Source organism: Tursiops truncatus, chromosome 18, assembly GCF_011762595.2.
Source record: "Tursiops truncatus isolate mTurTru1 chromosome 18, mTurTru1.mat.Y, whole genome shotgun sequence".
Classification (NCBI taxonomy): domain Eukaryota; kingdom Metazoa; phylum Chordata; class Mammalia; order Artiodactyla; family Delphinidae; genus Tursiops; species Tursiops truncatus.
In genome coordinates, this window is record NC_047051.1 from 12,576,341 (window position 1) to 12,593,399 (window position 17,059).

At 39.4% G+C, this 17,059-nt stretch overlaps 1 protein-coding gene across 4 annotated transcripts in view; it reads right to left on the minus strand.

Annotated features, from left to right (window-relative positions):
* The window catches only part of ALG5 (ALG5 dolichyl-phosphate beta-glucosyltransferase), a 38,543-nt gene that overhangs the window by 14,700 nt on the left and 6,784 nt on the right, over positions 1-17,059 (minus strand). For all 4 annotated transcript variants that reach the window (XM_019936734.2, XM_019936735.3, XM_019936738.3 and 1 more), the window contains 3 exons: positions 12,679-12,771; positions 8,798-8,911; positions 4,841-4,900 (listed from right to left, as the gene is read on the minus strand). In XM_019936734.2, the coding sequence (XP_019792293.1) occupies positions 4,841-4,900; positions 8,798-8,911; positions 12,679-12,771 (267 nt within the window). The remainder of the gene's footprint in view (positions 1-4,840; positions 4,901-8,797; positions 8,912-12,678; positions 12,772-17,059) is intronic.

The window sequence follows — 17,059 nt, forward strand, 5'->3', positions numbered from 1 at the left end:
GTAGTCTAATCCTATCTGAGAATTCATTATTGTTATTAGTCGTTAATTTTATTATTAGTAGTAACATGACACATATTCCATTATTCATTAAACAATGCAAACTTTAAAAAAATCATTAACTATCACTGAATTCAAGACTTTCATATTTAGGATTAAAAAAAGATAAGATCTCTTAAAGTTTTCTATAATTATGGTAATAGACCCATGGAATGATATTTACATATACACATAAGCAAACCAGTAAGAGTCTATGCAGAATATTTAATATCTCATCCTACTAAATAAAAGTCCTTTCCTCCTTCTGGATTTTCTTTTTCATTATTGTAATCTTTAGTATTGTTCTTCATTCACATGTCTTTTTCTATCACCATGGAACAAAATCATGACTCAACAGTGAAAAAATGATGGGAGAAAAGCCACGGAGCTGAGCAGGCCTGTATTTGAATCCTGGCTCCATTAATAATTAGCAGGCTGTGGGCTTCCCTGGTGGTGCAGTGGCTGAGAATCTGCCTGCCAATGCAGGGGACATGGGTTCGAGCCCTGGTCCGGGAAGATCCCACATACCGCAGAGCAACTAAGCCCGTGCGCCACAACTACTGAGCCTGTGCTCTAGAGCCTGTGAGCCACAACTACTGAGCCTGCGTGACACAACTACTGAAGCCCACATGCCTAGAGCCCATGCTCCGCAACAGGAGAAGCCACCGCAATGAGAAGCCCATGCACCACAACGAAAAGTAGCCCCCGCTTGCCGCAACTAGAGGAAGCCCGTATGCAGCAACGGAGACCCAATGAAGAAAAAAAATAAATAAATAAATTTATTTAAAAAAAATGATTAGCAGGCTGACCTTGAACAAGTTACTTCCACTCTCTAAATCCCACTTTTCTCATCTAGAACGAAATGCCTGCCTCACAAAGGTACTGTAAAGTTTAAATGAGATAATATTAAAGCCTTTAACCAAGTGTTTGGTACAGGAAGTAACAGAAACTTAATAAAAGCTTTTAATAAGGGAAGAAGGCTTGAAAGCTCACTTTAACCTCCTGACCACAGTTTCACTTGTGTATTAAATAGGGCAAGAAGGGAAGGAAGAATAAAATACTTATCTATAGGGTACGTAAAACAAACTCTTTGAAAAGCTCTAGCACTTCTCACTGATCACCTAGAATCGTTAGTTATGTTTTGATGTAAGTATGTCTTACCTCTCTAAGCAGATAGGGCAGAAACCTCATCTTAAAATACTTTGGGAATCTCACAACAGCTTGCTCAGTGCCTTTCATTTAAAATATTTCCAATAAATACTGGTTGAGTGATTAAACCTCCAAAAGAGCATTTATACTTAGGAAAGGAACAAACAGAAATCGAAAGACAGAAAAATAAAAATTGGTCTTCCCTGGTGGCGCAGTGGTTGAGAGTCTGCCTGCTGATGCAGGGGACGTGGGTTCGTGCCCCAGTCTGGGAGGATCCCACGTGCCGCAGAGCGGCTGGGCCCGTGAGACATGGCCGCTGGGCTTGCGTGTCTGTAGCCTGTGCTCCGCGGTGGGAGGGGCCACAGCAGTGAGAGGCCCGCGTACCGCAAAAAAAAAAAAAAAAGGTAGAAAAATAATACCTATAAACTATTCTCCTTGAATGATTTTTAACATGATTTAGATGAGCTTACTAATAACCAAATGAAAATATTCATGACTGCTTTTGCTTGGATGCTAATAGAACATTTTTGTTTGTTTTAGGATAATGGCTATTTTTTTAAAAAACAGAAACATGTTGAGTTCACATGAGGACTTTAACTTATTTGATTTCTAACATATTGAAAAGCATAACAATATAATCTACAAACAACTGGAACTTTCTTTAATTTTTAAAACTTGGCAAAATGTCTTAGAATTTAGAAGACATCTAAAAACATACTACAGGATAGACTTATTTAGTTAAATGAAGGTAACAAAGTCATAGAATAGCATTATATGAACTTCTGAAGTAGACATTTAAAAACATTCACTGCTTTAATATTAACAATCATCTCTAATGTTTATGAAATGTAAACAAGGAATTCAGGTGAAATTTAAAGCTGACTGGTAATTTTATTATCTTAAAAAGAGAAGTTAAAGAAGTCCTAAGACTGAAGCAGACTCTTCAAAAAAAAATCTAAAGAGATCAAACAAACAGTAATGGATTCTATTTTGAATCATTTAAAAATGATAAGTTTGAGAATACCCAGACAATATAAACATGACTGTTTTAACTGTTATACAGAACACATGGGCATATGAACACTTTTAAGGATGCCTGAAAGACTCCCATGGCTGTATCATGCATGTTTGTCTTCCAAGAGAGCAACAGAACAGACGGTAAGATTAACTGAGAATATGTGTAAAGGTATTTAAGACAGATAAGACTGAAAACTACACAGTTAAGCTACTGAAGTTGCTGTTTACTATCTTGGTTAATTAATACTTTTATAATTTTCTCACTGTCCACAGATCGATCACCATGCAGGATCTATATTACCTATGGCACATTAAGAGAACACCCTAATGGCTGAGAAGTGGAAGGCCACGCCGCACTTTCTTGGACACGTGGCAGATGGTTGTGTTGCCCCTTGGAGATGACCTTCTATAAGACAGGTATAGTTCTGTGAGAATCACCTGGACTTGAACTACAAGCCTACTCAGCAGGAGTTATACGTAGCATCTGCAGAGGACAACTGCTGATCTCTGGTCAGTGGACCAGTTTACCCTTTCTTTCTAGAGTAGCAGCCAATTCTGTAGGGTCCAAAAGCACTATGTCAGTAACTAAGTTTTACAGATGGAGGAATGGATGGATAGATGACAAGATAAATTATAAACGCATAGATCCTAGAATAGATCCCTTGATGACTGGTTAAAAGCATCACTAGGTAAAAGAAGGTTCAGACCATAGCACAGCCTCATCTTACTATTCTGGAAAAAAATTCAAAGAGTTTTCAACCAATGGAAGTTCTAAGTGAGAGAATTTGCACCGTTAAAAACAAAATCAAAAACCGTAGTTCTTTTCTACTGCCACCAACAATACAGGTCCCAACTGTTTCTTGCCTAGATTACTTCAACTGCTTCCTAATTACTGCCTCCTATTTCTCCAACCCTTTTTCCTTTCCAAGTAGATAATCCTCTTTTCCCCTATCTATATATATATTTTAAAAAAGGACCAAATTTACTCACAAAACCCTTAAGTTAACATCAGTCTATTTTCATTAAGTGTTTTTTACACAATTATACTGTATTTACAATATCATACTGTTTTTTTCTCCATACAACCTAATATTTTAGTATTTCCCAACATGATTATACAGTCTCCATTATCATCTATTTTATCACTGCACGACATTTCGTCCAGGGGAAATATGTACACTTTCTAGTGTTGGGATTTAGTATTTTATAGTTTCTAGTATTTCACAATGATAAATAATGTGCTGAACATTTCGCACATGCACTTTTTCTTTCCTTATCTCTTGTGTATCAGTAAAGTGATGAAGTTGGACTAGCTAATCTCTAAACTCTTTCAGTGTTAAATTTCTAGGAGTTTGATTCTCTATGGTTAACAGATTAACCTTTTTGAAACACCAATAACAGTCCATAGGGTTATAGAGTTACATTTGGACTAGATGCTGAAGATGTTAAAATTATTTATTTCTTAAAAAAAGGAGGGGCTTCCCTGGTGGTGCAGTGGTTGGGAGTCCGCCTGCTGATGCAGGGGACATGGGTTCGTGCCCTGGTCCGGGAAGATCCCACATGCCACGGAGCCTACGCGTCCAGAGCCTGTGCTCTGCAACGGGAGAGGCCACAACAGTGAGAGGCCCGCGTACCGTGAAAAAAAAACAAAAACAAAAAAGGAAAGTTCAGGTTTCCACATTTGAGCAAAATCCTTAAGGGATTTTATGACTCTGCCATCAGTATATCTTGGGAAAAAAATGAGAATATTTTCATGTCCTACTTCAGAATCACTAAGGGAAAGGTTCAATCTTTTATTCCGCTGGTTCTCAAACTCTGGTATGCATAGGGTGACCTGGGAAACTGTTAAAAAGGCACATTCCTGGTCCCGTGGCTAGAGTCTGACTTAGTGTCTGGGATTGGCCTAAGAACATGCATTAAAGGAAAAACAAACAAACAAACAAAACACCCCAGATAATTTTGACCTTGCACTGAAAATATGGCTTTATTCTTGATCTACTTGACCAATCTAGTAGATGAACTGTTAAGAATATAATGGACAGTTACGGAGCTTGATACATTAGGTCTACGTTTTCAAGTGAAAAAATAATTAAAATAAAAAATACTGCACAGAGTAGTTCCTTATTATATTTTTTTCCTCAAAGTTACTCCAGCTTCTTAGCCTGATCTGTAAATTACAACCTGAAGAAGTTAATGTCTTCAGTGATTTTTTTGAATATACTAAAAAGGGCAGTACAACTTTACAAATCTGAAGGTATAATGCTTTTCTAAGAGGAACAGTTAAAAACAAATTTAAACTTTGAATAAAACTTAAAATATAGTACTTAAGTGTGCTGACATGAGAAAAACTAAAGGCAAGTTGATAGGTTCAAAAATGGATCATTTGGAGAAATTTGCCTTATATAATAACTGAATGGGGACTCTCTTTGTGTCTTAAAAAAAGAGCTGCTTGTATCCAAAATCAAAGTGAAGTCTACATCCTCCCTGTATACTCATGAAAAAAAAAAAATCAACTCCTGAATATGCTAATCCTTTCTTCTGAAAGGAACCTCATCTTTATGAGATTAAGTATGAAAGCTTATCTCATGCTAATGTATATGTAAAAAAGGAGAAAACTGATCCATGATGAAAGCCTCACCTGAGCAATTGATTGTTTTTCCAAATGAGCTCGAGATCCACATGCAATAGCCATTTGATCCTGAGGAAAAAAGCAGTGAAATAAGTATCATTAATAAAAATATTTATTTTCAATGTGAATACCTCATTTTTTAGAAACTATTTTTTAAAAAAGTAACATTAAATATCTTTAAAGGTTTACTGAGGAATTCAGAATATGTACAACTTAAACAACTCTAATTGTATTTACCAAGATGACACTATTCAGGGCTAAATATAAGGGGCATGCATTATTTCAAAAGTCATATATTTAAGTGATTTTTCTAATTGAAAATACTGTATCAATATAATTATAAGAAAAAGTAGTAGTATTAGAAAGAAAAGGGTTATCTGTAGATGGTATTTTATATATAATCATTACATTATGGAAACCCAAGAATATCAACTGAAAACCTACTACAAACAATAAGAGAATGTAAAAAGATGAGTGGGCACAAAATGAATATATATATAATATTTTAGCCTTCATATGTACAAACAGTGATCAGAAGATATAATGGAAGAAAAGACAGTATTTATTTTATTTTATTTTATTGCGGTAGGCAGGCGTCTCATTGCTGTGGCCTCTCCCATTGCGGAGCACAGGCTCCGGACGCTCAGGCCCAGCGGCCATGGCTCACAGGCCCAGCCGCTCCGCGGCACGTGGGATCCTCCCGGACCGGGGCACGAACCCGCGCCCCCTGCATCGGCAGGCAGACTCCCAACCACTGCGCCACCAGGGAAGCCCCGAAAAGACAGTATTTATAACATCAATAAGAAAAATCTATAAACTTTACAAGAAATGTGGCAAGATCTAAATAAAGGAAAGATATAAACGCAACCAAAGGAAACAAAAAAATCCAGCCACAGAGGGCATGCCATGACCATGGATGAGAGGATGCACTGACAGCACTGAAAAGGCAATGCTCATTAAGCTAATCTTTAAATTTAATGCCATACCAATGAAAACATAAAAATAACTTTTCTGGGCTTCCCTGGTGGCGCAGTGGTTGAGAGTCCGCCTGCGGATGCAGGGGACACGGGTTCGTGCCGCGGTCCGGGAGGATCCCACATGCCGTGGAGCGGCTGGGCCCGTGAGCCATGGCCGCTGAGCCTGCGTGTCCGGAGCCTGTGGTCCGCAATGGGAGAGGCTACAACAGTGAGAGGCCCGCATACCGCAAAAAAAAAAAAAAACAAAAAAAAAAACTTTTCATTGATTTAGACAAGCTGATTTGGAAGTTAATATTGAAAAATAAAGAACGAAGAAGAGCCGAGAAAATTCTAAGAGTGATGAAGGACTAGCTCCAGAGGATTTAAAAATACATCATAGGGCTTCCCTGGTGGCGCAGTGGTTGAGAGTCCGCCTGCCGATGCAGGGGACACGGGTTCGTGCCCCGGTCTGGGAAGATCCCACATGCCGCGAAGTGGCTGGGCCCGTGAGCCACGGCCGCTGAGCCTGCACGTCCGGAGCCTGTGCTCCGCAACGGGAGAGGCCACAGCAGTGCGAGGCCCACATACCGCAAAAAAACAAAAAACAAAACAAAACAAAAACTCAACATTTATAGTAACAATGCAGTAAATTGGGTTAGGATTAGAAAAAAAGATGACATCAGAACTCCTTTCCTTTTCAGAGGACCTGGATTTATAAGAGGAAGGTTCAGATTTTTTTTCCAGTGTATGGTTTGGTTCACCCCCTGACTTTGGCTGAATCATTTAACTTTTCTTTGCCCCACCACAGAATGACATATAGGCAGCTAACAATCTGACACCTTCCACTCTCCCTCCCACTCTTGGGTCCCAAGGTAGAGAAATAATGCAGGAGAAATATATCAAGTCTCCGTAGATTCTCTGGAGAGAACTAGGATATCAAACCCAAGAATTTCACCAGTTGGACTTTTCTTTTAGCTTATCATGATTTACTAAGAGATGAAAAAAGACATACTTTTTTTAGTAAGAGTGAACATGTAACATATCCAATAATAATTTAATAATTTCACTGTCCAAAATCACTTTGATTTTGGACATGCTCTACATCTGTGTCAGCCAATAAGGTAGCTACTAACCACATGTATTTGCAATGTGGTCAGTGAGACTGAAGAAGTAAAATTTTATTTAATTTTAATTGACTTAAATAGCCACATGTAGCTACTGCTTTGAACAGCACAGGTAAAAGGGATATTTGCAAAACTAATTCTTTTAAGAATGATATTAGTTAATTTATTTAGTATCTTGAAAAAACAAACGGGAGTGGGTGATGGTGGAGGAAGAAACAATATTTCACAAACTATGAAATTAAATAGATATTTATTCCTAGGAAGAGAAATATGAGATGGATTTTTATAATTATTATTAAATTTTCTGGGTTTTGGATGTTTTGCTTTAATAGGTTTTCTATGTGTGGTGTTTTAAATTGTTTACTTTTTGAATGATCAGGAATTATTTTAACAAATATATAATAATATTTTAACAAATATAATAATTAAGTTTAAATCTGGTCTATTTCATTCATGGATAGTTCCATTTATTGATCTTATTTTGGCCCTCAATTTGTTTTCTTAAATCTGCAATTGTCATCTCACCTTCAAATTGCCTGTGTTGCTGAATTCTTACTTTCATTAAGTATTATTTCTTTAGCAAAAATACTCTTGTGTAATTTTAGCCTTTTCCTTGGATTACGCTGGCTTTCAGATGGGGTTTATCTTCCTTTTGTATGAAACTTTCTTTAATTCTTTTTCTGTAGTAATATGTTGGTGTAGCTGCCATTTATTTCTTTTCATTTTGTCATGATTAACATGGGTAGCTCTTGTACAGTATAGGTGAATTCTCCTTGATAAACTTCTACCTTTCGTGATACCTATTTTTCCCTTCTGAACTAGAGTCTCAAGGCCTGAGGATTATACTTGGTGGTGGCGGGCAGCACCCTAAAGCTCTATGTAGCTTTCCTGGGTTATCTGGGTTCCTTGCTGTTGTGAGATTTTGTCGTACCCTGTACAAGGACAAGGGTACACTCCTCTGAGGAATGGATCCAATCACGTGGATCTGTGATCAACCCAAACCCAGTCTGAGGCCAGGACAATGGTGAGCCCTAGCAATTTCCGCTTCTGCTAGAATCCTGGGATACGGTTGTCTATGGGTGCTAACTCATTCTTGAAGTCTGATTCTTTCTAGATTGGGAATATTTTTAAAAACGCTCAGAATTTGATAAATTCATCTTCTTTCTCTAAATGGCTTTTAAGAGGTGGGAATGGCACCAAGATTTTCTTTCTTTCCTCAACCTCTACTTTTTTAATTCAAAACAAATGTTGATACTGGCTTTATTCATAATTGCCAAATGCTGGAAAACAGTCCAAATGTCCTTCAACAGTTGGATGGATAAAGAAACTGTGGTACACTCATACAATGGAATATTACTTAGTGATTAAAAGGAACAAATTGCTGATATACATAGCAATTTGGATGAAAGTCGAATGTATTATACTGAGTGGAAGTCAACCTCCACTTTCTGAAGTTATGGCACGCACTTACACATAATCTTTTTTTGAGAGATTGCTGCTTGTGTTTTGTTTTTGTTTGTTTCATCAAAAACAAGAGTCTGGTGATTCAGTTTCATTTCACATCTTTACCCAGAAGTCTCAGTCTATGCTTTTAAATAAAAGACTTAGCTAAATATGCATGATAAATATTAAAACTCTGGTAGAAGTAAAGCAATTTAAAATTGAGACGGACAGAATATTAAATAAGTAATTGTCAAGTGAATCTCAGAAAATCAGCAGATGTTTATAATAAAATATTAGCTCTTCTGTGGGACTGTATACAGGAATTTCACACCAAAAAAAAAATCTCCCAATTGTTTAACTTACAGGTAAATATCATTTTAACTTTACTTTAGACCCCCTCTATTCTTTAATGAATATTGTTTAAACTATATTCTTATACTCACAGGCCAAGGCTGTAGATCATTCAGTCCTTTTTCTAATTTCTCAATATCTGGAAACTTTGTGGCTCCATCAGCATCTGCCATGAGGATCTTTTCTCCTCGAGAACTGAATACACCCTGGATTTAAAAATTTCAAAGAAAAGAAAGTTGCTTAAAATCAAGGTTAAATTCGGTGACATATCAGTTTGTTAAATTCGGTGACATATCAGTTTGTACTTAAAATATCCAAGAATTAAATATTAGGTATGAAATGGCAGAAAGAGGCCGAAGTTCACTGAACGTAAATTACATCGATAAGATCTTTCCAAAAGTAGCTAATGTTTATTTCATGATTTTTAAAAGTTTGTGAAGTCACACTATTAATACCTTGGAAAATATCAAGATAAGAAAATAGATTTGGATAAGTTAAAGATATGCTGCATCAGTAAGAATAAAAATGTAAAATACCTATCATAAATATTATATCTGTATTGTATATGTATTATGCTGCATAAAAGGGATCAGGGGTTCCTTACAGCAGCATAGGAAGAACAAAACATAGATAGCTTTGCTATGACATGCATCATAACATGATAGATCTTCACTATCTTTTATTATGGAATCTAAAGTATTTAAAATTAATTGTTGAATAAAGAAATGTGGAATGTCACTAAAATTTAGAAAGTATGGATATATTCAAATGTTATTTTGCTATCTGAGGCATCTGACACTTAGCAAAATTACGCCATTCAATTTTGAATTGATTGGTCTTTTGGGCAGAATATGGCTCTACGAGTGTATATTTCACTCAGAAATAAACTATGCATCAACTCTTCACTTGATCTTAGCCAAAAGGCCAAAAAGTGATTTACGCATCAACTCTTAATTTCATGGTGCATGTGAGTGAATACAGTGTGTCTTAAGTGTAAATATATTTATGGTTTGATACAGAATACAGCTTTGATGTCACTCAGCAGTGTGGCTATAGATAAGATGTATGTATACAAATCTAGACAAATTTGATCAATTATTGTATAGCATAAGGCTAATTAGTATCTGTAATTTTCTTTATCATATCTGTTAGAATATGGGTAAAAAAGCAGAAATAAAAATGTTATATTTAATCTATAAACATTATTAAGTTTTGGAAAAGAGTAAACATTACAAGGCACAAAATCTGTAGCTATACGTTTGAAATAAAAAAAACGATAAAGGACTATTTCAATGATACCTGATAAGGCTGAACTGTAGGTTGTTACACAATATTAATGGAAAATTGCCTTCGCCCTCAAACTTGTTTCAGCCACCTCATCGTTTTCTTTAAAGGGGGCTTTTGAATGCCTGCTACTCTCACATCCTATCTGGATGGCCTCCACTTCACTGCCAGACTTCTTGGAAAGAGTCTAAGTTAGCTGCTCCCACAGTTGTCCATTCAGTCACACCCTCTCCCCTCTGTTCTTTCTGATTTTTCTTCTTCCTCATGTGCCTCTTTGCCCCAAGGCTTGGTTCTTGGCCCTCTTTTCCTTCTATACCCTCTTCCTTGCCAACTGAATGGCTTCAACTCTCAGCTGACACATGTGGATGACTCTCACACCCTCTCCACCAGGCTATTCTGGATACCACTACTTGGCATCTCAAACTCAGTATGGCTCAAACTCAACTAAACATATTGTCTCTTAAACCAGCTCCTCTTCCAGTGTTTCACCTCTTCTCTAATGACATCCTCCCCCTCTCAGGTACCCAAGGCTACTTACTGGTAACTCATTGCTCTCTCCGATCACCTGACACAATTCTACCTCACTTTGCATACCTCTCATATTCGTCTTTTCCTCTTCCTCTGTTGTGTCACCATCATAATCCAAATATTCATGGTACCTTGCCTACACCACTGCGCTGGCTGCTGTCACTCTGTCAATGGTGAAAGTCTAGCAGCCTCTAGCCTGAAGTCTGTGATCTACACCCACATAACCCTCCAGCGTATCTCTAAAGTCAAGCCTCATGTACCACTAGAAGTTCCTTTGTTGTGTCTTTGCTCATGTTCTCCTCTGCAAGCTCCCTGCCTCGAATTTTGCCTAGAGAATTCCTAATCCTCCTTCAAGAGTCCATCCAGAATTTATCTCCTGTGGGAAGTCTTTGCTGCTCCTCCCAGAGCATTTATACTGGAGCATTTATAACACTAGTGAACTATGATACCCTACGGACAGGACAGGTATCTTTCATCTTGGCATCTCTAATGAAGTACGTGGCACTTAGTGAGCACTCAAATGTGGGCTGAATAAATAAATGAATGGGTGCATTTAAAGCCCACGATGATATTGCATCAATCTTATTTTCTTTTTCTCCTTTCTGCATATCCTGTGACCCTGTCAGAGAAAACTCACTGCTTCTAGTACATACCCCAAGAGTTCCTACTTCTGTCTTTTCTTGCTCTGCTGACTGGCATGCTCTTCTCTCAAATCTTTCTCCATATGGGATCAGGGAGGTGAAGAGCACGATTTCATGGTTAAATCAACCCAATCCAAATCTTGCCTTAATATCTATGTGACATTGAGTAAGTCACTTTACCTATCTATGACTCAATTTCCTCATCTATATAATCAAAATAATAGGACCTAACTCACTGAGATGATGTGAGGAGGTTTAAATGTGATAATTATGTTGAAGTGGTAAATTTTTGCTGTTCAGCTCAAAATAATCAGTCAGCAAGTGGAAGCCAGTGTTCACCATCGTTGGAGGCCTGGCTTCAGGGACATATCTTTTGTGAAGTTTGCTATTTTACTCATGTGCCCAAGGTTGCTAGTTACCTAATACCTATTCTTTTCTTCTTCCTTACAAATGAAACCCTGATTTGGCCGAGAATGAAAATGTCAGAAAAAACATCTCTCAGCCTTCCTTGGAAATGGGGGTGGCTCCGTGACCCTGTTCTGGCCAGTCACTGGGTGGAGCTTCTGGGAAGGTTCCTTAGAAGGGACAAACTAACTGGCGTGTGTCTTTTGCCCTCTACCCTTCCTGTCTGGAATGAGGAGGTAATGGCTGGTGCTCCCGCAGTCACTTTGTATGCAGGTGGGCAGGAGGAAGAGGGAGCGAAAAGGCAGGAAGCTGGGTTCCTGAGGAGTTGTTGAATGAGCCCTGCACTGCCTACATCTAGACTTCTTTGGGAGGCACAAAATAAATAAATTAACCTCTACATCATTTAAGGCACTGTTGTTTGGATTTTCTTTCACATATCTTGCTTTTAGATCTTTTTCAGTGTATCTTGATTCCTACCTGATATGCCTCTGCTGAAAGTAACCTCTTCTTTGCTGGAACTTCTACTGTACCTCATCTGTGCCTCTCTCATAAGTACCATCACTTTTTGTATTAGACTGGAAATTACATCAGGAGTGACCATATCAGATTTATCTTTTTCTTTTCAGTCACACTGTGCAGTTTTTGGGGATCCTAGTTCCCAGACCCCTGCAGTGGAAGCATGGAGTCCTGACCACTGGACCACCAGGGAAGTCCCAGATTTATCTTAATTCACACTACCATGTTTTGCATAGCACCTTCATATAGGTAAAACTCAATACATGAAAGCATTTTGTAAACTGCAAAAAATCATGTAATCGTATTATCTGGTAACTATGTCAAAGACACATAAGAGACAGAGGGCAATGTTTTCAACTTTGAACAAGATAAACATTTTCCTGAGTCACCCAGTATGTTATAAATATGGCATGATATTTTTTAATTGGATATTATATGTACATATATGCATGAAGTTATTATTAAAAGCAATTTACCACTAATTTGAAAGACTAGTATTTAACTAGCTGGCTGTAGGACATACATGTACTGTAATCTGCAAAAGAGGTTATTCAAAATACCTTTATATTTCAAATAAAAATGCTGAAATTAGGTATTACCATCCTAATAGCTCCGCCTTTCCCACGATTCTTCACCAGCGTTATCACTCGAACTTTGTCACTTCCATATTTCTGGCAATATTTAAAAGCTACCTGTCAAATTATATAAAAGTCAGAATAAAATAAATTTGAATTCCAAGACAGCAATATAAACTGGGTCTCTGATTTTGGCTTAAACACTGCTATTCTAATTGCCCTCTCCTTGTGACTAGATTATACCCACCGCACATTTTGGTGGCCGAGAGGAGTTGTTGAATTCCTGGTGCCAAGATCCGACACTGACCTACTAGGTCGAAGTCACAATTCACTTTCCTGCAGAGGAAACACCAGAACAGGCAGTGGCCATCTCTTATTCTCTTGACTTTTTTGCCTAGGCTACCAAGCTGCTAGAAAAAGTAAAAATAAAACCCATGCTCTAATTGACTGGTACACATTTTTGTGTGTGTGTGTGTGTGTGTTACGCGGGCCTCTCACTGTCGCGGCCTCTCCCGTTGCAGAGCACAGGCTCCGGACGCGTAGGCTCAGCGGCCATGGCTCACGGGCCTAGCTGCTCCGCGGCACGTGGGATCTTCCCGGACCGGGGCACGAACCCGTGTCCCCTGCATCGGCAGGCGGACTCTCAACCACTGCGCCACCAGGGAAGCCCTGGTACACATTTATGATTGGGCTCCCAATACTGCCTAATGACCTGTTTACTTGTCAGCAACTGACCTCATTCCGCAGAGAAGCTGTTTGTATCCTAGACCATTTTCCCCAAATCTTCTCACTCGAATTCCTGGCTCTCAGCAGATAATCATCCACGATCTGTCCTCTTCTGAATCTTCAATCTCTTCTTCTTTTCTGGGTCCTCAGCCTCTAATATGCTCAAAACTCCAGCATCTTAAACATTTTCCTTTGACTTCACTATTATCTTAAGCGACTGCCATTACTCTTTGATCTAGTATCAAAGTCATGAAATGGTGATCTGTATTTGCTATCAACATCTCTTTGTCCCTCATTTAGACTTCAAGCCATTGGGGTGTGGCTCATGCCCTTTGCTTTTCCACATCACCCTCTGCAGAACCTCTTCATCACCCCTTGCCTCTGAGGCTCATTTCCATAGGCAGTTGTGAAGTTATTTTTTTTTTAATTTTTATTTATTTTTGGCTGCATTGGGTCTCCATTGCTGCGTGTGGCCTTTCTCTAGCTGTGGTGAGCTGGGGCTACTCTTTGTTGCGGTGCACGGGCTTCTCATTGCAGGGGCCTCTCTTGTTGCGGAGCACAGGTTCTAGGCATGCGGGCTTCAGTAGCTGTGGCATGTGGGCTCAGTACTTGTGGCTCGCGGGCTCTAGAGCACAGGCTCAGTAGTGGTGGCGCACAGGCTTAGCTGTTCCGTGGCATGTGGGATCTTCCTGGACCAGGGCTCGAACCTGTGTCCCATGCATTGGCAGGTGGATTCTTAATCACTGCGTCACCAGGGAAACCCCTGTGAAGCTATTCTTATCTGGTGTTTGCACTCCTGTCTTCAGACTCAGCTCAAACACCATTTCTCCTTCCTAGCTTCCACGCCCATCGTCACCTTCCCCAGGGAAAAAGTATAATTCTAATAAGTATTCCTAATGCATTTTCCCATTCAACTGTTACTTCTCTCATCTGTAGATCAGATAGATCTCTCATCTGTAGATCTGTAGAGCCTTCCCACTAGGAACAGGCTCAAGACTCCGGGATGCCTGAAACTTTCCTGACTTCATTATTATTAATAATCAAAGTCATGGAACAGTGATCTGTATTTGCTATAAATCACTCTGCACCACTCATTTAGTAATGAACTGTACCCCTCCCCACTTGGCTATGAGCTACTTAAAGCCAAGGATTAATATATACATGTATATATATGTGTATATATGTATATATGTGTGTGTGTATATATATATATATATATATATATATATTTTTTTTTTTTGGCTGCTTTGGATCTTGGTTGCTGTGCGCAGGCTTGTTGCTACTCTTGTTGCGGTGTGCAGACTTCTCACTGCAGTGGCTTCTCTTGTTGCAGAGCACAGGCTCTAGGCGTGTGGGCTCAGTAGTTGTGGCATGCGGGCCCTAGAGCGCGTGGGCTCAATAGTTGCGGCTCACGGGCTTAGTTGCTCTGCGGCATGTGGGATCTTCCTGGACCAGGGCGATCCCTGTGTCCCCTGCATTGACAGGTGGATTCTTAACCACTGTGCCACCAGGGAAGTCCCAAGGATTAATATTTTAGTGCCTGACACACAGCCTGGAATTGATTAATATCAGTGAACAAGGGTAGCCACCGTCCTTTGTACATACTCTTATTATAGGACTGTGGTGGCACTGTTAGCTGCTTACCCAACAAACAACACCTCTTTCCTTGCTCCTTTGGCCCCAGTCTGCATAGTGACAATGTGTGCAGTCCTAGGAGATGAATCATTATTGGTCCAAATCCTCTTTACCATGTATTTATACTTTCCCAGCCCCTCTTGCAGGCAAAGGTGGCCATATCACCAAAGTTCTGCCTCATGGACTCTAGGGGAGGTCTGCTGGAGGGTGGGAGCTTCTTGTGAAGATTTTTATTCCTGGTTATAAAAGGAGAGAGGCACACAAGAGAATTCTTAATGTCCTGACTGTCTCAACTGCCTCAGGATCAGTGATATTTGGAGCTGTGCCCGTTTGATGATGAGGGAGAGTGTGGTAACTGAAAAGACAGGGATCCAGCCACTTGACACTGTCCAAATGCTGAAACAACAATGTCCAGACCTTCTGGCGTATGAGATAATCAAACACTTTCTGTTACATAAGCTCCCCTCATGAGACACTTTCTAACTGATGAAAATATCGAACACATTGTGCTCTATTTCTCTGGAGCGTGTCTCCAGTATTGGATGTGAAGTCCTTGAAGGTAGAGGCAGGGCTCCATCTTTGTATTTTAGCACCAGTCCTACTCCTTGACTCATGTTAATGGCTCAAGAAATGTCTATTCAGAGAACATTTATTTGAGTTGCTGATGTTTATTCTGGGGTGGCAGAAAGCATGATAGTCATCATAAGACCCAAACCAGGAAGATGAAGTCACTGGGCATGCAGCTGAGTGCACTGAAAGGCACTTGACCAGGCGAGGATGAGGGCTCTTTCTAAAGGGGACGTGATCTGGCTTTGAAGGAAACAAACACCACTGAGGCCCACCTGCTTGGCTTATACAGACACTGACACTTCACAGTATGCCCTGCAGAACACGGCAGCAGCTGACACTTGCTCACCATTTGTGAATTCAGCTCACATGGAATGCTTACCTTTCTGGCATCTTATGTTATTTGAGGGTATAATAAATATCTCTGTACAAATGCAATACTCTCTTATTCTGTACTTTGGCATAAATTTTACCCCTTAGTTTAAAATTCCTTAAGAACAAGAATTATATCTAAATTTTTTCCCAGACCCCTCGGAGAGTGAAACGTGTTACGGGAAGATAATAAATACTCAACTTAGGGGAAAAGAGTTCCTTTTTCTTTTTTTAAAAAAAAAATTTTACAAACTATGATTTCAAGTTTTCTGTTTCTCCCAACCTTGGGAACAAGTGCGAACCTCTCCCTCTTGGATCCTTCCAGAGAGCAGCCTGAGACTCACATGGCAAAAGGCCTTGAAGGAAATACTCTTCAGGAAAAGCTGCTTCTTCTCAGCGGGGCTGAGGCTGCTCGGTCATCTCAGCAGTAGATGCCCGATGCTGACTTTCTACACCACTCCCTTCATATACTAATAAACTGTGGGACAATTTGTGTTCATCTTTCAAGTCATACTATTCCAAGTGCAGCACCTACTCTTCCTAACACAGATCCACCAATACTTTCAGGCCTCTATGCCTTTGTTTACATTATATATTTTTTTCAATTTGAATATACTATCCTCCATGTTCCTAGTCATTATCACCCTTAGAGGTTTAGTTCTCTTTCTCTCAAATTCTTTTCAGCATCTTTCTCTTTGGCTCCATTTTTACCTGCATTACAGCAATTGGAGCCGTGCTGCCTGACTGTCCTGGGGGCTCCTTATACCAGGGGGCAGGCGCGTGTACCTGTGGGGTCCAGCCAGTGTCCAGCACTTCCTGCACAGCTGGAGTTGACCAAAATCATAACTGATGAATAATCAGGTGAACAGATATTCCCCTGTATATTTAAGATCTATTATGTTGCCATTTAACAGGAATATTAATAGCACCGTAAGTGAATCTTTTATTATAGAAACATGAGTGTCAAAAACCAAAATGTGAAGCAGTCATAATAACAAAAATACTTAGATGTTTGGAGAGTAATTTATCAGGATCACTGACAAGATTTAATACATGTACTACTGCAGGATTAATGCACCAGGGCCCAGTAGTTACAGGTCTAGGA